Genomic DNA, 22,614 nt, shown 5'->3' on the forward strand with positions numbered 1-22,614 from the left:
ATAACATCATAATTCACTTATTAAATTAAGAAGTTTCGCATTAAACTTAATACTTGCAAGCTTTATTGCATGTCATTTAAGTCGTTAATTTGAAACGGTTAAAAAGAATCATTAATCATTATAAAATTTAAAGAAAATTAGTCATTGTCTTGTCCTAATCAATTAATCTAAACAACTGTTGAAATTTTAGAATAACAAACGGGGACGTGTTTAATATAGTCACATTACGTATTTTTACTCGTCATTTAAAGTCGAGAAATGCGGTTTAATTCATTATTATTATTATTATAGAAATCTATTTTTTAATACAGTATATTAGCTAAGAAATTATTATTATTAGTGTTAAAATAGCGTAGCTCCATCTCTCGTCAAGAAATTTCATTACTAATTTTAAAAAGAATGCCAACACAACATTGATTGACAGGAAAATAATCCTTCCGATACTGTTTACGAACTACAAAAATATTACACAAAATTAAATCACAATATCGATAAAATGAACATATACGTAATTAAGCAAAATAAATACAGAATTTATTACAAAGTGTTAAATTATCTGAGTTCTGAACATCAAAATGCTATAGAATGTATTAAGAGAGGAAGAAATTAAATACTTAATTTATTAAATTAATATTTTATAGTAATATATTAATTCAAAATGATTATTTTTCTTCTAAGCACATTTTATACTAATTAAAAAATAAATAATTTTTTGAACTGCCAAAAATGAGGATTTTTACGTGTTGAATAAGAGATGTGATGTTTGGTCGTAAAAATAAATTTGTTATTTTAAGCCAAAAGTCGTTTTGTTTACCAGAAAGCGAGCAAAATGAACGGGTGGATGTATATTTAAGTTTAAATACAACTTACGTAAATTTATTTCTTACTGTACTAGATAATTAATTTCACAATCTAAGCCATAAAATCGTGTAAATGGCTCGAGTAAACTTTTACATAATAAATTTAATATTTAAAGAAATCAAAACATAAAAATTAAAAATTTTATGTATATTTAAACAGACTTTTTCGATTTTAATAAATGGTAAATAAGAGCAAAATAATAATAAATAAAATTGGTGAATCATTTAGAAGTTGAAAATTTCTAGAAAAAGTTTAAAGAAATCACTTTAGATTCAACGAGTTTAGAAATTCTATGGAATTTAATGTGTAAAAAGAGAAAAATAAGATTATCTTACATTTAATCGGTAATTATTTTCCCGAATTATATTTAAAACCACATAATTATACGAATTTAAAATAATTTTTTAAAAAGTACATCGTCATCGAGAAGAATCGAAGATGTTCCGAGAAATGGAGTGGATTGGGTGCCTCAAGGACAAAAGCTAAGATTTACTTAGAAAATTTTCATCCAATTAACTTTCATCCTAGTTGAAAAATTGCAGGCTTCCACGTTTTGATTGTTAACTTTATGAAAAAATATACGTATGTAACATTGTATTTAAGCTAAGCCAAATAATGGAAAGACGGAATCCAGTTTAAAATATCTAAAAGTTTTGCAAAAATATTAGAAAAACACCAGTAAAAACAATAAAAATGTTTATCTTACAAGTGTTACATCGGATGCACGTTTGCCGTGACATCACTCGTTGTCGGAGCAAATATGCGGTAGATGCGGTTTGAGATTAGGTCATAAAAAGGCCAAAAACATCACATAATGTCTAATTATATATAGTTTTACGATTATAAGAAGCGTGTAATATGCCTTATGTTGTTTCTCTCTCGAATTATATAAAAATTAGATTTATTTATTTTGCTATTGTAATTATTATATTCCAGTCTTTCAAAATTCACTTCCATTAAAATGTTAAAAATGAATTTTTACATAAGAAAGAGAGAGAGAGTGAGAGAAAGAAAGTAAATTTTAATACTATTTATTTACTATAAACACGATGTTTAATTTTACAGCGGCAATTCATACTTCCAACGACTGTAACTTCGAACCGCTTCGGAGTTAGAACACTAAATTGGACCTGGAGTTTGAACGATTCGGAGTTCGAACGGCCTCCTGGAATGAATTAAATTCGAAGTATGAGGTACCACTGTATTTTCAATGTTGGTGAATCTATGTTTAATCTTAACTTTCTTTGATCATTAAATTGATGAGATTAAAAGTAAACACAGTTTTAAAAACATTCTGTGTATGTATATAATATAAATAAATAGTTCTATATATGTTATAAGGTCTAGTTAGGCCTAAATTATAATAATTGTTTATCTGATACAGGAAACGTGCGATTTCAGGCACCTCACAAATATAAATGACTTCTCAAATTTTCTAAAAGCGTTTTAGTTGATTTCGAAAGACGTTCGCATCTGTTTCTTATTAATCATTTAATCTAGGTTCAACATCTTAAGCAGAAGTTCCGTCTAGGATACGTTTGACGTCATTATTCACGCGTCACGAGAAAGATTCCTTTAACTCGAGAGATAGTTACACTTAGGAATCTTCTTCTCTCCTATAATTTATAACGTCCCGGTTTAACGAGTAAATGTATCAACTATACAAGTATATGGCTTATACATGAATAAATCATTTTAGTACAGTATACAGGCTACTATATATACGTTAAAAAAGTATTTTTCTTTATTTTAACATTGATCTTTATTAAATTTTATATAGGTTAGTCATTAAACTGTTTTATCACTTAAAAAAGTCATCTTCATGTTTGTCATTCATTTGCGTAAGTTTGCTTTTTACTGATATTTAAAAAATGTCGGTAACAAATCTTTAGTAGTGTGTGAAGATGAGATAAACAACTGCTTTGACGTCATAATAATTGTTACTGATTGTGTGAGAGAGACCAGATGATATGATTTAAATTTATAATCGTCACATGTGCTGATCAGTGTTTAGTACTGAAATCACATAGCAATAATCTATACAATTACATTTCAAGTGTGAATCTAACAAGCTCTTATCATTTAGAAATTCGTGAAAAATTATGATTAAAATCTAAATAAGTGGTCATGTTTCTATAAATTGAAATGTTATGGACTTCCTTTATTTTAATAGTAAATAATAATAAATTATTTAAGGTTATAAATAATAAAGTTTAAAAAAATATTTACATTTATCATAGGAAATCTGATGATAACAAAAACATAATCACAAGAATAAAAATAAATTAGTGTTTGCTTAAGAGAAATATTATACGATTTACACTTATAAAACAAAAAAGTCCTAAAAAAATTGCTATTAGATAATTTTTAAAGTATACTTAACATCTATTTCTATTCAAAAATTACCGAAACTAATACATTTAATTGAATAGTAATGATTTTAATAATATTGACAAGATTGTAAGTTGTTATATATAGTAAAATATATGTATATTTGATGAAATTATCTCTCCTTTTATATTATAAAATCGAATCTAGTTTCATTTCGGGCGTCATTTGTTAGCATTACATCGAATCGCTAAACAAACATTGATAGGAAAACGAAGAGTTTATTAATCTTTCCCATCTGCTGAATATAAGAAGAGATAATTTTAGGCGTTATAACGGAGTTAAAGTTCAACTAGATACTTTATTTGAACAAAAGTCACGTAGGTTTTTCTTTAAAATTATAGCAAGGTCGTTGGCTCAATGGCAGATAATGGCAGACACGTGAATTTTAGTAACTTATATGATATCATCTGACGTTGTGCGCTTCCCACCTCGTTATATAGAATCCAACTAGGTCAGAGCTAAGGTTAGATACCTTATGAATTTAACTTTCTAAATTTTTGTTTACTGATGTGTTCTGTCAAAAATAACATTTTCTATTATAAATAACTTCTAAATTCTAATAAATCTATCAATAAAAGAATTTATTAGTCATTGTTTAACTGCATTCAAACAATTCCTGTCAATACAATTAACATTATTCTGTTTCCAATATTTTGGATAAAATGAAGAATTATATCAGAAGGTTTTTCTGATATAATTAAAAATAATAATAATAATATACCGTGCTATAGATTTTTAGATATATAAATTATATTGATAATAATCAAAACATTAGCTTTTTGAATTATATAACCAGTATTATGGTTTCTTTTCTAAACACAACAGAAATGTCTCGAAGAATTCAAATAAATTTAAGTTAATAAATCATTATTGCACTTATAAATTTTAATTTAAATAGTTTTAAAAAAATTGTTTTTACTTTTTAATAATATAGTTTCATATTATTAATAATTGAATATATTATGAATATATGTAAAATATTCGGTATGAATATAATGAAGTCAAGTTATATAGGGATTTTTTAATGATTTTTTGCCGTCGTTTATATTATGAAATCATCTGAATTTAAGTTTCTCGAGACTTCTTAATAATTTGGTATTTAGAGTACAACCTAAATACAAAAATTAACTCGACACATACTATGGTTTGAGAAAAATGGATTAATCTTAATCTTATCGTATTACATCATAAAATTAGATCTTACTAATTATTAACTACAGATGAAAATGGGGCACGTATCTATAAATCGCTTATCTCCAAAGTTATGGATATTTAATGAGATGTAATGTCAATTTACAGTTTATTATCCTGTTAAGGAAAAAAAAACAACATGAAAACAGAATTAATTAACCGTCTATAGAATACTTTTTGAATAGGCTATTACATTCTTTGCATTTATATAGTGAATGCCAGTGTTAGAAAAAAAAAAGAATAGAGGAAAAAACTGTCTAGGTTACTAACTTCAAGTTACAAATTATGAAATCTCTGTATTGAATTTAAAACCTAATTGAAGACTTTCTATTTTATTTTGAGTATTATATTATCATCAGAAATAGCTGTCAACACATTTTCCGCGAACAAATGACGAAAATAGAATCTATTCATAAAAATTCACTTGTTTTTTCATACTAATATTTTGCCCTAACAATTAGTTTTTCGTTAGTAGAGTCGGATGTCCTCGTTATTTTTTTTTCAATTTTTGGGGGGAATTTTTTTATAAATATTTATTTAAAAATCAAAACGCACCAATGAAAGTCGGAGTGGTTGGAGCCGTAGAGACGAATCGTATGGCATGTTGGCCATTTAAATGGCTCGTCTGGATGTAGGCGGTTCTTCAAGAAAGACATAAAAAGCGAATAATTATTCTGTGTTTATCTTTTTAACATTTCCTATAAGCGTAGGAAGTTGGTTCTAGTTCCCATCAGATTATTTTAAAGCGGAAGAGCTGTTTTTTTGAAGAAAAATTGTTTTGAAACAAACGTTATACCTATGAAGAATCTAATTCTATTTTTATTCCTGTTAGGTAAGTTTGTATAATCTTGATTGAAAAATGGTTTTTCTCCCCCCCATTGAAATTTTGACCTTGATCGATGCAAATTTTAATGTTTTGTATTCTAGAAACGTTCCGCTGTATTCGTTTAGAAATTCGCCATGATTTAAATTTGCCAGTTATTAATATTTTAATCATTAATTTCTACTGTTTATTAATTGTTTTATGTCATACACGCTAACTATTGACCGTTAATTAATCACTTTAATTCATTGAAGATTATTTCTCTAGTTATAAAATCGAACTAACTAAATTTAATTCGTCTCAGCAATATTATTATTATTATAAGTTTATATTGTTTTCGAAGTAAGTTTAATAAATCGTTATGTTCAGGTTATAGGTCGAGTTCGTTATTAAACTGAAAATTATTGTCGTTTTGAGCTGGTTAAAAGGTTAGAAAACAGATACAAAAATAGCATTTATTTACATATATATGGCAATATGATAGATTAAATTTGAATTACAGTTATAAAAATAGCCACAATGCGTTATGCACAATGTTTATCGTCTCCTTGAATTATGGACGTTTAAATGCAAAGCATTAAATCTAGTCTGACATAACTAAGCGTTGCTTTCATGTGAGGTGAACGGCATAAATAACTTTTAGAAAGTTGTAAACGCCCATTTTTTCTTCATTTTTTTTACCTTGAACGAGAAAACTGTTTCAGTTTGAAGAAAGTTTAAGTGAGAAAGACGGATATAAGTTTAAATTGTTTATATTCTTAACAAAATTTTTAAGTTGAAATATTCAAGTGGATCTATATCATACGAAAGTAGTTTTACGAAGAATAAACTATTAACTAAATTTGGAAAAGCCATGAAATATTGGCATTGTATTTGTATGAATCTATACAAATACTCTATACACTCCATATAACAAAGTATGACTTACAGGCATACTATTCTTTGAAGAGATGTTTGACAAGGTGACCACACAGATCGCGCTACTTCGTGTAGCATCTACTGTCATTGTCAAGAGATTGCAATTAAAATTTTGTATTTTTATACAATGCAGTTGTCTATTTTAATTTATTTAACCTCTGACAAACAAGTTCTCAGAATATTTTTGTATATTATCTCAATGATCACTTGAAAGATGAGTGATGATTTACCAAATTTCTTACAATTTTCATTTCACTTATAATTAAGTGAGAGGATGAAAATTGATATTAGATTGATTTGGAATTCATTTACGTCAATTTCTTGTAAAATTTATTAACTTCTAGGCCATTTCAGTATAAGTAGCGTGTAAATGGATATTATATTCTGTTTCGTTTACTTCTCTCGCTCCAATTGGTGGTGTCTAACAAGTGTCACAAGATTTAGCTTCCTATGATTAATGAATAGCATTTTAGCATTTTTTTACACATCTTATGAGCTCTAATTTCGTCAACATATCAATTTTCGAATTGTCTAGCTAATTACGATCTTTTATTTTCTCGAGAGAACCTTGTCCTCTTTTCTCTATAATCGTTATTTAAAACAGAGATTCTATAAGCTTTCTTTACAGTTTAAAAATATCAACAACGAACACCTTTAGAAGTTATCAGTTGACCTAGTTTAGCGGAAAAATTTGGCAGGTGACAAAACTTTTCAAGCGATATTAACAACTCGTTAACTGTGTTCACTGACTAAGCTAAAATAAACAAAATATTTTAAAAATTTATATAAATTTAAAGCATTATTTCCGATGTAAATCAAAAGGAAAAAGATTATTTTAACCTCGATATCTTGGATTTTAATAAAAAGTATAAATCAACCCCATACGGTTAACAGTATGATAAGACAGGGAACGATCTCACCCACGCTTTCTTCTATCTCTGTAACCCTGACCCACAGTTAATATAGGTTGCTTCCCTTCGCTGCAGGAATTACAGCTGTCTTATATCGAAATTTCAGTATTCATTTATCTTCACATTTTATAAAATCAATGTTTGATATTTAACAGATCTGTTAATTAATACTTTTTATTTCAATTTATTTTATCATCATGTGAAGATTTCTTCACTCGTCTTCTCGGCTATGTCTAATTAATGTATAAAATGGATGTGTCGAAATAGATTTACTAATTAAACCTCTTAATTAATGAGCAAACGAAATTATATGCCATTTATACTGTCCGTGATACTGCTCACAACGATAATTTATTGATAATTCAGAGCTCCATTTAAAATTTGTTTCTATATTATTTTGGCAATCCTCATCATTAATATTTTAAACGAATTTTTGATTTCCAAACAACTGTCAGTTATTCGAAATTTAATATTTATTTATTTATTTCTATGATTGATAATGAAATCAAATGAAAGATTTTCGAGAAGATAATATTCTGCCAAATGGCGAGTTTGTGTTTGTTTAGTGGAGTGTTGACAAGTGTAAGCATAATTCTTATCTGCAGAATTATCAAAATTATGACAAGTATGGTGGGGATGAAATGCTATAAATATCTATATCACATTTCTATTAACATAAAAAAAAGAAAAATTAATGAAGCTAAAATAAGCTTTAACTGATTAGACTATGTCAAGAATAAAAAGTGCCTTTGTTAAAAGGGAAAATATACAGTATATACTAAATTGTAAGAATTATTAAGATTTATAAAAAGAGTTTTGTCACTATATCTCTAACTGCACTTACTATAATAAACCAAAATATCCAAATAGCCTTTAAAGTGCAGTCCAATTTATTTTCGTACCAAGAGTTTTGTCACTTTTTCAATTTAAAAGTTTCCAAGAAACTATAAAATCAGCTTTATAATGACGAAATAGTTTCTTAATTGACGAAGTAACATCTCACAACAAACCTTTTCATGTAGACTTGAACGAAAGTTGACTACAAGAATAAAACCCCAGTCCAGTTCCAGATCCAGCTCCAGCCTATAAGAAATATGTTCTGATATGTTCTAAGCCTCTGTTCTGATATGTTACTTCATAATTATAAATTAGTTTTTATAGTTTTTCTTTTAAAAACATTCCAGTAAAGTGTTTTACAAGTTTTTACAATATTTGTAAATTTTTAAAACTTATTTACATTAATAATTGAGATAGTTCGAAAGGAAGTCGACTACAAGGAATATAAAAACTCGGCTCCAGTAGTAGCCTACAAGGAAAGGTCTGTTACGAGATGTTACTTTGATAATTAAAGAACTGTTTCGTCATTATGAATTTGTTTTTATGGTTTATTGGAATTTTTTAAACTATAAAAGTTATGAAAATTGAGTAGCATTAAACGTCATCATTTTTAACAGACTATAAGAATGTGAAATCCATACTTTTTACAATTTTCAGATTTAAATTTTAAGATCTATTACATTACGGATGTAGCAAATCCGTATTGGTTGCACCGATGTATACAAATATAGCTATAATTTACATTTCAATTTACTTTTATAGTGTTATGTACAGTAAATTCTAAACAGTAATTGTATAGGCTATATCAATTATACTAAATTGATGTATTTCTTCACTTTTATCAAATTAATACGATGAATTTATACTTTCTGAAAGGCTATTTATGTTTAAAATTTCGTTAAACAAGTTATTTAAATTTTTAAGATATCTGAAACCAACATACATTATATTGTGGGTTTACAGATCTATAAAATTTATTATAATATAGGCTTTTTAATACATTTTAAAGAGAAATTTTAAAATAAATTATAACAAATGTTACTTTTTTGTACATAAAAATCATAAATCACTAAATTATTCTTAACGTAGAGTAAACTATATAGATTTTAAACTAAACTGACACTTTTAAAATTTATTTATTGTCCCTCAACTCGGTTTAACTAAGGTCAAGATTTTTTGCCTATTATATAACTTTACAAACCATTTGGGATTGAGTATCACGTCTCCCGCTTAATTCCGATAGTAATGTACGATAATCTTTTTTCTGTGTCTCTTTTATCATCAATAAAGTTTACGACCGCTTCTTACAGTTCAAAGGCGACATTAGCTATCGAATGACTTTCTTACCATCAAGCATCTTTGCAGGTCGTTATATTGAGTTTTTATCTTTTTAATAAAACAAAGATCAAAGAGAATAATCACGAGATCACTCATTTCCTAAATAAACTATTTCTTAAATTTCAGTTTATTATACAGTATTTATTCTTAGAAATTTTATTAGTTTATAATAAAATAAAGCTAAAAATAAATCTCTTTTTTCAGGACATTGTTTAATGATTGTAACTCAAAGTCAGACATTCAGAATAAATCCTCGTGTAGCACTACAAAATAGGTAAGATTTCGTAATTTTTAATTAAAATTTCTATGGACAATGTCATTAATACCATAATAACAGTTGTATTCTTTTGTACACGCATAAAATTCATAGAACATTGAATTTCATCGAATAAAAACAGTGAATTTAACCGATTTTCCTTTTTTTACATTTGGTAACTTTGTTTGTTTGACAGTGTTTCAATTGCAATTTTTTGAAGTTGAATGATGTATTAAATCATCGAATAACTTACATTTTCTGTGGAATATTCTTATAATGTATTTTATCATAAATTGCTAAATAATGTAGAACCATAACCATAGAGACAGGAGGTTCTGAATAACTATACATGAACTTCCGATTTACACTGGAAGTCACGTTATTTCAATTATAATATTTTCCTGAAATGAGTTAATTAGTTGACTAGCAGGAAAGTATGATGTACAGGGGCAAGACACTACTAATTTTAGGTGGAATTATATATTTTAAATTAAATTAATTAAAAATGTAATTAAAAATTGCAGCCGGCATTATTATCATGTCACAGTAAGTTTTAGTAAGAAAGTTTGTTTATAATAAAAATCTTTGTTACATATCAACATACGAAATATGGATATGATACTTGAAAATATTTACAATGTAAATATTTTGATAGTTATCAAACAGAATAAGAAAGATTATTGTGTGATAGAAATATTTTGAGGCATAAAACGTGTATTGCCACTTACTTTGTACAAAGATGCCGATCAAAGAAAGAAACTAAATCCAACTTGATTTGTTATTATGTTTAACTGCGGTTGGAAAAGATGTTACTAAAAAGGGAATGCTGTATGAAAACTACTTATGTCCACTTATTCGACAATTGTCGGAATGTCTAAGTAGTAGATCAACCAAAGAAAGGAGGAATCCTTCATACCTAACTCTTTGACACTAATTTAATCTTTAATATTATTTTAATAAATTATTCGCAGAATTTATGCTTTTTACTTACCATTTAATAACGGACAATGTTAAGTGCTCAAATATAAACAAGTATATTTATGGTTTTTTCCCAAGAATTTCTAAATAAGTTTAGTTTTTAATAAACAAAACAAAATATAAATGAACATTAAACTAAAAAAATACTTCAGATTTAAAAGATATTATTGTAATTAGAGTTTAATCATATTTAGGAAAGTCTAAAAACTAATTTTACATTTGTTTTTTTGTTGTCGTTATTACATTCATTTCACATTGTATATGGATTATTGTTTTGAATATTAAATATTGATACAGACAACAATTTTGATAACATAAACGTTAATACTTATTTTAAATTATTAATTATTTAAATATGTATTTAATTTCTCAAATTGTTATACATGTTTAAAGCTGATATTTGTTTTTTTAAGCCGGCTTACGTATCATTTTATACAGTAAATTCCCATATGATTTGTCATTCATCTAAAGTATATTTTTTGAATTGCTGACTTCCTGTTGATACGCAATTGATATTTGCTTTTGAGTAACATCGTGAAATCTTTATATATAGTTTCTATTTTAGATAAATTTTAAGATACATTTATTAAGTTTTTATAATAAAGAATAAAAGTGACTTAAATTAATTGAATCTCCGATCTCTTTTCAAAAAATTCAAATTTTTCTTTTGTATTTTATTTTTAATTCTTCAGAATTGTGATCAAATGAAGCGCTAATCTAATTTTTTATAATAATAAAAAAGATTAAAAAGACATCAATAATTAGAACAATACATAGTGATACTCTGTTAATAACATAGACTTATAGTGAAAGTCTATTTCTATTTATATATGTTCTTGATACTACGGTTAATTAAAGTGAAATTTTTCGTTTCCTCTGGCGTAGGAGGCAATGATTGATCGCTAATGAGAAATAAGTTATATAATCAGTCCTTTCACTGAGAGGTTAACTCAGTAGATAAATCTGTCACCTTTAGTTTCTCCGACAGCCATAGGAAGAAACATTAGAATGGTAAATGGCTATATGGCACAAGTTCATCACTCAAATTACTAACGCCAATCACTTTTTTTATTATTTAAAAATTTTTAAGCATCGTATTCATAACTAAACGCTTTTTTAAGATGACGTCTTGTTTTGCGTCACTTTGCGCAAGCAACTTAAAGAAAGATCAGTATAAATGCGTGTATTATAGAAAAGACTTCTGTCTATAGTTATTACAGTATTTTTTAAATTGTAAATTGATTCCCTCTTAGTCCCTCAAGACGGAAGGGTTCAAAAATGAGAAAAAAAAGGCCACAAGAGAGGAATATATATATATAAATGTATTGTGTATAATGCATTATGTATATTGTCTTCATTATTTGTAATTATTTAAATAATAATGTAGTAATGAAATTGTCTAATGTCATTGCTACATTATCTACACAACCTGAAATAAAATCCTGTCTTTTGTAGGCAGGGTTATACTGTATTTCTCGTATAAATTTAATAGAAAGAATATATTAAACCTAACTTCTGTGTTGTAAATAGTTTATAACGTAATAGCGAAGCTTTAAACTAAAGCTTCAAAAAGGAATGGGTAAATGGAATAGGATAAAAGGAAAGGATAAATAATAGACTAATAATAAAGTAAATATTTAGAAAGTTTCATAGATAATATAAAATGCAAATGTTTATAATTTACTGTGGTTATATTAGATAATATCCGAAAATTTTATTCGATTTTTTTACAGATAATGTATACACTATGAATAATAAAACAAATACGAAATAGTTTTTCTGACAGATTAGGTTAAAAAAGTCGATAAAGATTTTGTACATTTCATGTGATCAGGCCGTTTTTCTTTTATTTAGCAGTTGATAAATACAAAAATTCCGATTGGTGTAATGTTGTATTTAAAGAATCAAATGCACAGAATACAGGTATACCTAGTCTTACGTCGGTAATTGGTTCCAGGAGAGGCGACGTAAGTCGAATTTACTTGTGTAGTTACGACGTAAGTCGTAGTTTCGACTTGCGTCGTAATTAAACGCCAATAATGGAGGAAACGCCAATAATGAGCACTTAAAGACCGCTAAATAAGACGACAACACAGAAACACAGATGTTTTCATGGTTCGTTCCCTAGGATTTATGATGATTATATTAACATTTACTGTAAATGTACATATTTTAATATGATTTTATGTGCTTTCAACGCTTTTCTAGTGATATTACGACTTCAATGTTTATGGCGGACGGATTTAAAGTCGAATAAACTGACTTAAACTTGATTTTTATTTTTCCATATACTTTTTTTGACAAACGACGTAAAATCGGGAACGACGTAACTCGAGAGCGACGTAACTCGAGGTATACCTGTACAATAAAATCTTGATACACAGAAACATACTAAAGTTACGATTTTGACAGTACCGACATTTTTTGTAGGCTTCTGTCATCTAAAATATAAACTTTTTAGATAGGTTGTGAAAATAAACACAGTTATGCAATAAGAAAGAAAGAAAAAAAACGAAAAATAATATTGACTGTGTTCATCATTATAGATATATATTTCAGTCTGTCTTTGTGTATTAAACTTTTTCAAAAAATTACAGTAAATCGCGACTTACTGGTTTTTCAACAAAAAATAGATTATTGTAAAATTTAATTGGTATTTTGTTAATTTTTCTAGAGATTACATAGGAAATAACTGAATATCAATTGGTTTTTTGGACACTGATCGTATTGAACTCATTTTGTACCTAAAAGAATAACCTACCGCTGTTGAAACCCGATGAATGAGTCTCGAAGCACTCAACCGGCACCACACACTACATTTCTTTGTACTACAGTAAAGCAGCGGGTATTTGATAAGTAAATCCTGACTAGGTAATAAATATACACTTAGGTACGAAGCACTGTACAGAGTTTTTCTCTTGGAAAAATAAACAGATATATCACGCAGTACTAGAATTAGTAGTTAGTTTAATTCGTCGAGCAGATCATTTAAATGTTACTAAAGATTCTTATGAAAAATCAATATTTTGAAGTTCCTTTGAAAGGACATCAACGTATTTCCGCATTTTTCGCTACTTCTAATGTATTTTCATAGTCAATATTATTGGATATAACTGTCAAGACAGTCAGACAACCGAGATAGTACCCATGTTCGCAACAATAGGCTGCCTATTTCCTTTTAAAAATTTCTCTAGCTTCGCCTATCTCGATCCGGATACCAAAATCACAGTAAGGGTGCGATTGTGCAAACGTGAGCGAGCGATTTGCCGAATGATGTGAGACCGAGTGAGAATATGTGGCGTAAAGAAGTGATGACATTAATTATTATGCCTTTGTGTCCTTTCTATCGTAATTTAAAATTTATTTTGTATACTAGTACTTTTTAATATATTAACAGGACTTATTGTACTCGAAACTATGAATGCAGACATTTAGTCTTACAGATCAGAAATAATGTTTTTTTTTTTTTTTTTTTTTTTGAACTAAATAAAAAACATTATTTCTGATCTGTAACACTAAATATCTGCATCCATAGTTTCCAGTACGATAAGTCCTGTTAATATATTAAAAAGTACTAGTATACAAAATAAATTTTAAATTATGAAGATACGACGTTCATCCTCTAGGGAAATAGCGAATGGATAAAGGACTCTATCATAATTTGTTATTATGATAGAGCCCTTTATCCATTCGCTATTTCCCTAGAGAATGAACGTCGTATCTTCATAATTTAAAATTTATTTTTAGAAAACAGAATTTATATGACTTTACTTCTGTCTATAGTTTGAAAAATATTAAAACAAAAACCTTTATTTATATGAGAAGTCACTTTTTATGCGCAGCATTCAGAGAGAAGAGGCGAGACGCGATAAACATTAAACTCTGTCAGATATTTTCCAGAGCCAGAAATTCGCTCTCGCCAGCGAGATTTCTCGTTTCTCCTTTGCGAGAACTATATCGCTCCCAATCTCTTGCTCTCTACTAGATTCGCTTCTGCATAGTCGCACCCTTAGTCACGTCTCCCTGCATTAAGAATTTACATTAACTTTCAAACAGATCTAACAAAGTGCGAACAGATGAAGAAACGTCTCATGTAAAATCTAAAAAACTGATTATCACTATACACTGTTTCTACACGTAGCGTCACAAGACTCCAATATACTTACCTATTATTAGGATTCCTCTTAGTATCGATATTTACCATAGACTGTATCTTCAATGAAAAAGAAAGATTTCATCCCTACAAATAATAAGTGCAAAATTTTAGGGATTCTTAACAGCGTAATGTCAAAAAATACGAAGAATTGGTCTTACAAAACAAAGAACAAAAATAATAATGATAATAATAATAAAATAAGAGAGAATTATTGATGACGGAAATTGCTTGTCTCGCACTATTAGTCAGGAGTTTCACTCTCCCAAGAATTGTGTATTGTTTAAAAATAAGGAAGCGGTCATCGAAACGACGAAAAATTCCGATTATTGCGAAACATTCGAAAGTTATCAATCCAAAGTCTGTTTCTGAAGTGAAAGTGGCATGAAAGACGATAAAGTTTGGGGTACAGATATCGAAATATATCCGATTGCCACTGCACTAGAAATCCTAATTGCAGTAGATATATTATGATTCCAGATGCATGTAATTTGGTTGAACTTTTTATTATCCGCTTAATAAAACTTCCATCATTTCAAATGTAAGTTATAATTTTGCAATCTCAGTCAAATTTTCAATTAGGCCTACAGTATGTAGTCTCTCCTGTTGGACGCTAGTTTTAAATAGATACCTGTATATTTCGATAAGAACTACATGTTCATCAATTAAACTATGTTAAAGTTGAAACGTATTTTTTAAAATTAGAACGTTAAAAATTACATAAAATGCACTAAATTTCTGTGGAGAGATACATTTCGGATTTTCAGTCTCCCTACTTTTAAGATAACACAACATAAGAGGATCTACCAAAGGGAAAGTGGTTTCCGGGAAGACTTTTTGTAGAAAACTGGTCTTTAGATATTAGACACAAAGAACCCGGAAAATTCCAGGCGGCCAGCCTGTTGATAAGGCGCAATTCCGCGACCAAACAACTAATAATCAGTATTCAGTGCTTCTATGCACAAGGTCATATACAATCTATATATACAGTCTTTTCTCACGAGCTTTGTTCTCTTATTCCTAATATAGGCTATTCTTTAAAAAATCGTGACAATTCATTGATTCCTGATGAAGTTATTTCCATTTTTTCCCCTTGACGGAATAGTGTCGCTACAATTTTAAGCTAAGTATTTTATATAGAGAGAATAGATATATAAGTTCAATTAACTCTCATCAATTTTTTTGTCTCTACAAAATATAACAGAAATAAAAACAAAATCAAAAATAATAAAATCTCTACTACCATTCATTGTAAACACTACAAAATTCATTTAAATAAAAATTATTTTTTAAAATTAAGTTTTGAAAACAGGATGAATGAATGAAACCAGGAAACATTAACATTTATCATACAGGAATAGATTCACTAATGATTTAAATAGCGGAACTGAAGGAAATTGAATAAAATGTATATATATTTTTTTATTTTAGTTTTTATCATACCAAATTAAAAGCATTAACATTTATCGTACAGGAATAGATTTACTATGTTTCCAGGTTTCATTCATTCACCATATTTTCAATAATACTAATTCGTTTTAAAATACTTTTTGTAATTTGTCATTATCAAAGTAATGTTTCTGATTTTGTTTTTATTGTTGTTATAACATTTAAAATCTATTATTGTATTTATATTTTTTACAAGATAAAAAAATTCTTTATGTAAAGTATTTATATGTGTACTCGTACTGTATATTGTTTTATAAGTGGTGATCTCTATAGCCCATACACGTACAGTACGAAAAATAAGGCAAATTAGTCAATAAGGCGTTTTACGTAAATATAATACTTTATATAAATTTGTTTAACTAAAACATTATTGACTAATTGATATATTTTACATAGCCTACATACTGTAAATGTTGTGCTATGGAGATCATTACATATAAAACAATATACAAATAAATATAGAATATTTTTTATTATATTAAGCGGTTCTATATATATATATATATTATTTGAATTTTCAAACAGTAGATAAAATTATATAACGATACAACAGCGCTATTAACATACAGTAAGTAAATTTCATCAGCTTCAAACGAAACTGAATATATTTCAAAACATTTTTAAACCTATTTACAATCAATTGAAGCAAATATTAGCCTAAATCTGAATTTATTATTATTGTTGCAGTGAAACCTCGAAGTAGCGCCTTCATAAATAGCGCAATTCTTATATTTATGAATGGATCACGATAGTTATCAAATAACAAAACTTTCCGTATCTGAGAATTAAATGTGATATTTTGCGTTGCAGATGACATTGTGATTATCAAAATACTTGAGTTTCTAACTCTCAAACTAAACTATATGTATAATATGTATAATAATGTAGACCTCATTGGCGTAATCAGGGGGTGAGCCAGAGAGCCGGGCTCCTTTTGTAATGAAAAAGTTAGTAAAAATGCTAAATGTAGGAAAAATAATTTAATTATTGACTTAACTACTGACTTAGTAATTTATACGTATTTATTATAATCTATTGATTAAGTATTCGAGCCGAAAATTTAAGTGTGTAGTGATTTATATTAGATTTTAATTTGGGCTTCTTCACGTCGGATCTGGTTACGCTACTAATACTACATACAATTCTTATTGTTTGAAGTCCAGTTTAGCGTCATACTTGATTCAGTACCAATTTTGGAAAAAGCATACGATGGTGGCATTAAGTAGAGGTTTAGCTGTATATTACAATTTATAATCTTAAGTCGTTTAATTAATGAGCTTCTGGTCTATTAAACTATTTTAAATTTAAATAAACAAATTATCCTTACAAAAGTAACAATTGAAAATTATCGTAAAATTAGCATTCAATAAGATTATTTTAATACTAACATTTTAACTCTACTCTAAATTCTAATAGATTTTTTATGCTTTTACTTTTCCATTATCATCATCATTACTATTTTAATTATCGAAAAAAACCTTCTTATAGAAGAAATTAGGTTAAATCAATTAAGAGAATCTCCTACTCTCGTTAAATGGCTCAAAACAGAATTAATTAAATTACAAAATATGTACTGTACTTCTACAATAAATAGGCCTAATATTGTAGAGGAGTTTATTTTATAGATTATAAGGTTATTTATGAAATTATTATTATTATTATTATTGTGTGTTTGGTTAAAAGAGTTATTTATTATTAATGAAATTGGAAAAACTTATACGTGGTACGATCCAAAAGTTCGGGGACTGCCGTAATCTATGACAACGAAAACATGTATTTGAAGTTACAGCGTATGAAATGGATGGATTGTACCAAACCACCTCTACGTGTTCAGGTTAATTTCACCCATGTCATGTGATTAAACCGTGAGCGCTGCTGTTTTTTTCCGCAGATAGTAACCTTTGTTCTGCGACGTAATAAAAGTGGAGTTTCAAGAACAACCTCCAACATTAAATTTTGTCAGCGTTTAGGTAAAACACCCACGGAGACTTTAAAATTGCTAAGAAAGGTGTACGGTGATTCTACCATGGCGAAATCGAAATGTTGGAGGTTGTTCTTGAAACTCCACTTTTATTACGTCGCAGAACAAAGTTAACTATCTCCGGAAAAAACAGCAGCGCTCGCGGTTTAATCACATGACATGGGTGAAATTAACCTGAACACGTAGAGGTGGTTTGGTAGAATCCATTTCATATGCTGTAACTTCAAATACATGCTTTTGTTGTCGTAGATTACTGCAGTCCCCGAACTTTTGGATTGTACCACGTATATGGATTGTGCTGAAAATTACTTATCAAAGAAAAAAAAACAAATATACCTATTTTAAGAAACAAAAAAAAAATTGATTAATAATTTAATAAATATTCCAATTAAAAATTTTAATTAAAATTAGTTCACAAATCACTTTTAAACTAATTAAAAATAGATTAAATTTTTTTTAAAATCTTGAAATAATGTTAAATTTTAAGTAATTGTAATGTTAACATTAATTTAGTAAAATCAGATATAAGTACTTCGGAAGTAGCATAATTAACTTTGTCCTTCGTTACTTTTCAACGCTATTATAAAAATTATATTGGTGATAAAATCATTCGACATTTGGCGACCTCATGACTAACATTAATAAAAGTTTCAATTTTTTGTCGGGAATTTTTTTATTTTCCTGTTTCAGTTTTTGTGGAAGTGACGCAATATCACGATATGACAATAACTTAACAGACGCTATTGCTTTGTACATGACTCCTGCTAGACGAGACTTTTAGAACCTGAGACTAGATTCTGAGCCAAGATGGCGATATAAAGCGGAAACGTGCGAAAGGAAATAACTGCAGGTGTACAACAAACAATGATTTTGTTTACAGGCTTACTAAATAATATATATATTAAGTGAAATACAGTTTCATTTGTAATATTCGTTCAAAATCATTCCATAACAGAATATAGAATATTTAGGCCTATATTTTCAGTTCATCATAGATTATTTTGCTATCTATAATATATACAATTCTACAATTATGTAATAGTTAAAATAAATAAATAAATTTAATAACACACTGACAAGTGAGTGAAGTAAATTATGAACTAATGCTTAGAATGTTGGTGAATCATGAATAAATTTCAGAATTCTTTTAATTCTGCCACTAAACTTTTCTGAAATACGAATAAGGTTTTAATGTTTGTCAATTAGGGCAAACTTACTTACAGTATTTTTTAATTATTATTTTGGATAAGAAAGCATTAAAGTGGCGCCAAAATATTTTTACTTTCATGCCATATCCGTTTCCGTTTCCGAATTACTAAAACGTTCCTTCCACATCAAATGACTTCACATAAAAACAAATCGTTTCTCATTAGTTTTTTTTTCCATTTTTTAAACTTAAACTTTAATTGCAATTTAATTAAAAAAATCAAAATATAGACGATAAAAATTCGATTTTTTAAATAGTCGGTGATTTTATTAAGCTTTATTTTCAATATCAGCTTTAATTTTGGAAGAAAGTCAGATGAAATAAATATTTCATATTTTCTCTTATTAATAAAATATTTAATAGTTCAATGCAATAAATATGTCATGCACAAAAGATAATCTACTTTTAGGATTACCTTTTGTGCGTATATCTGTATAGAAAGAGGGAGAAAGAGTATTCTCTTCCTCTTTTTCTATACGGATGCCACAAAAAATAAATGATGTAAGGATACCATTACTTAAGAAAAAGGTTGAAAATCACTGGTTTAATAAACATTCATTATGATGATTAAATTAAATTTTCGTTTTATATTTTACTTATCATCAATTTTAGCTAACAAATTTCTTATTGCTATGTACTGTACGTATATATTCATATACAACATAAAAATAAATAATTATGATATTATATGAAAAAAATACGGTCACTGTGATAGTGTCAGCAATATTTTATATCGATATTATATTTTCTTTAATTATCTTTAAATAGTTGACAAGTTTATTTATAGTTTATATATATATTTTAACATTGGTGTGTTTTAAAGACTGCAATTGATATTTTATTTATTGTAAAATTCCTATCTTTAACACTAGATACAAACAACTAGACAGAAAAAAAAGAAAAAAACGTTAATGATTGATGTCATTTAATACACTTTGAATCTTTTTCATTTCTTATTAACAAAAAATCGACTCAAAACATAACACATTGTATAACAGAAAACAGGTCATGCGTTTATAATTCTTGTAGCGAATTGTATAATTGTGTTAAGACGGTTTATTATGATGTATTTGTAACCGATAAGCATGACTAAATCGCAAAAGACCGTTTAAATTTAAAAACTAAATAGGTTCACTTCATTTTTTAAAATTTTGTTGTAGAATAACATTTATTTAATGGTAATAAATAATAAGTTAGCTATTTGGGTCTTATAAAACGAATTTAGAAGACTAAACGTTAATGATGATTAAATATAAATTATTGACAAATATAAGCAAAAATACAGTTAATTTTATTTAAAAGGTTATAATTGTATTTAGAAGGTAATAATTCACTTATTAATGCGTAAATAAAGCTTATAATATTACATATATCAAGTATTTGCTTAAAAGATTATTTCAAATTGCAAATAATTATAAATCTCCTAAAACAATATAATAGATTAATGTATTGTACAGGTACAGTGTATGATTATAATGATCCCGGTCCACAATAGGAACCAGGCCGGGAGGTTTGGAGCGGAACCCAACATATCAGGACATATTGTCCATGAAAATTCCTAGAGTTTGCTCGGCCATATTGAATTCCGATGTAGGAGGCACGACAGACTTAATGGTATGAAACACTGTATAGTAACTTCTGGCTAGATGATACTCACTGAACCTGTACAGTAAACCTTACCTGCCAGATCCAGTACAAAACACTTAACTTAAGTACAAATAACTTAACACATTTAATTTAAAATAAATTAACTTAGCATTTCTACAATAAATATTGTACTCATTTATATCGATGTATTTTGATAAAAATTATATAGTTCATCAATTAATCAGACTAAGGAACGAATATTTTTATTGAAACATAAAAAATACATAAAATTTACTGCAATCCGTCTATGGAGAGATGCATTTCAGATTTTTTGATCACTCCCCAGTTTCTCTGTTTTTGAAGGATATATAAACATACTACCTTATTATCATTTAAATTTACAATAAACAATGGTTAGGCCTACCTTTATTTGTATGTCGGTTTTACCTGACAATCATCAAATTAAAAAATAATATACTATTAGGATAAATTAGTGTTTAATATCAGCATCTTCGTGTAGAAAATCATTACAGACGATTAACTTATTAAACGTTTAAATCTAAGTTATATTTATTAGGCTGCAATTTGAAAAAATTGTAGACCTATAAATTTCCACTGTTGTCCGTTGTCTGTCCTTCCATCCTTTATCCCCTAAAAGGAGTTAATAGATGACCGGCACGACTCCATTGTTAAAGGAAAAGCATGATGTACAGGGGCAAGCCGTTACTAATTTGAGGTGGAGAGCATATATTTTAAATAAAATAAATGAAAAATATGATTAAAAATTGCAGCCCGGCATTGTAACGAAATCATAATAAATAATTGTTCGTTTTTTATATACATATATCCTTAAACAATCAATCTAACCTACATCAACATTAGTTATATTACTGAAATAATAATATATAGAATTAATATATTATCAACATTACTTTCAAATGCTTTAGAAAGTTTTAAAATTTTATTAATGTTTTAGATCATATATTAAATCTATTTAATGTTTCGTCGTTAGTAGATTTACATTTAAGTAATAATGGTAAACCTCAAAAATGTCATTATTACTAATAATAGTTTCAATTTACAGCAGTCATTAAAAAAATTCCTTCCTCTATTGGAGCTTTTTAATTATAATCATTTATTTAATTTAATAATTGACTTAATTAATTAATTAATATATTTAAGAGAACGATATTTGATTTGTTACTAAGTTTATTTAATTAATGAATATTCGAATTTCTTATAATTATAACTTTTGAATAAATATTTGGTTATTTTATTGACTAATTAAGCTTATTTTATTATTATTATCGTTGTTTTTTTTATTCGTAGAGTTCCAAAATATTTTAATATAAACTTTGACATAAATATTTTTTAACGCATTAAGACATTTATATATCTTTAAAAGTTTTCAGATCAAATTTATAATCGAATTTATTGTGTTGGCCTATCTATTTTCGATATTTTCGATTTCATGATGGTGATTTATTTTATTTATTTCAAAAATTAAATTAATGCATATCTATTTCAATATAGTTTATGTTAAGAAAATAATTATTTCACTTTTAAAAGCACTGGCTTCAACTCAGAACCCGTTCGGAATCATCAGAATTTGCGCCCACGTTTGAAAATTATTAAATTTAATATTTGTATCTTTTTATCTAATTTCATTGGATTTGATTACACCAAAGTTTCCAATAAATTATAAATTAATAAAATACAGTTTAAGATTCTTT

The 22,614-nt window shown here is 27.4% G+C and overlaps 1 protein-coding gene across 4 annotated transcripts in view; it reads left to right on the forward strand.

The window, feature by feature from the left end:
* The first annotated feature begins 5,103 nt into the window (after nt 1–5,103).
* LOC136969395 (sushi, von Willebrand factor type A, EGF and pentraxin domain-containing protein 1-like) overlaps nt 5,104–22,614 on the forward strand; it is a 131,427-nt gene continuing 113,916 nt past the window's right edge. For all 4 annotated transcript variants that reach the window (XM_067263534.1, XM_067263542.1, XM_067263552.1 and 1 more), the window contains exons 1-2: nt 5,104–5,275; nt 9,475–9,544. In XM_067263534.1, coding sequence (XP_067119635.1) covers nt 5,242–5,275; nt 9,475–9,544 — 104 coding nt within the window. In that variant the 5' untranslated portion in view covers nt 5,104–5,241. The remainder of the gene's footprint in view (nt 5,276–9,474; nt 9,545–22,614) is intronic.

Source organism: Centruroides vittatus, unplaced genomic scaffold, assembly GCF_030686945.1.
Source record: "Centruroides vittatus isolate TY-2023 unplaced genomic scaffold, ASM3068694v2 contig_1035, whole genome shotgun sequence".
In the NCBI taxonomy this organism is placed as follows: Eukaryota; Metazoa; Arthropoda; class Arachnida; order Scorpiones; family Buthidae; genus Centruroides; species Centruroides vittatus.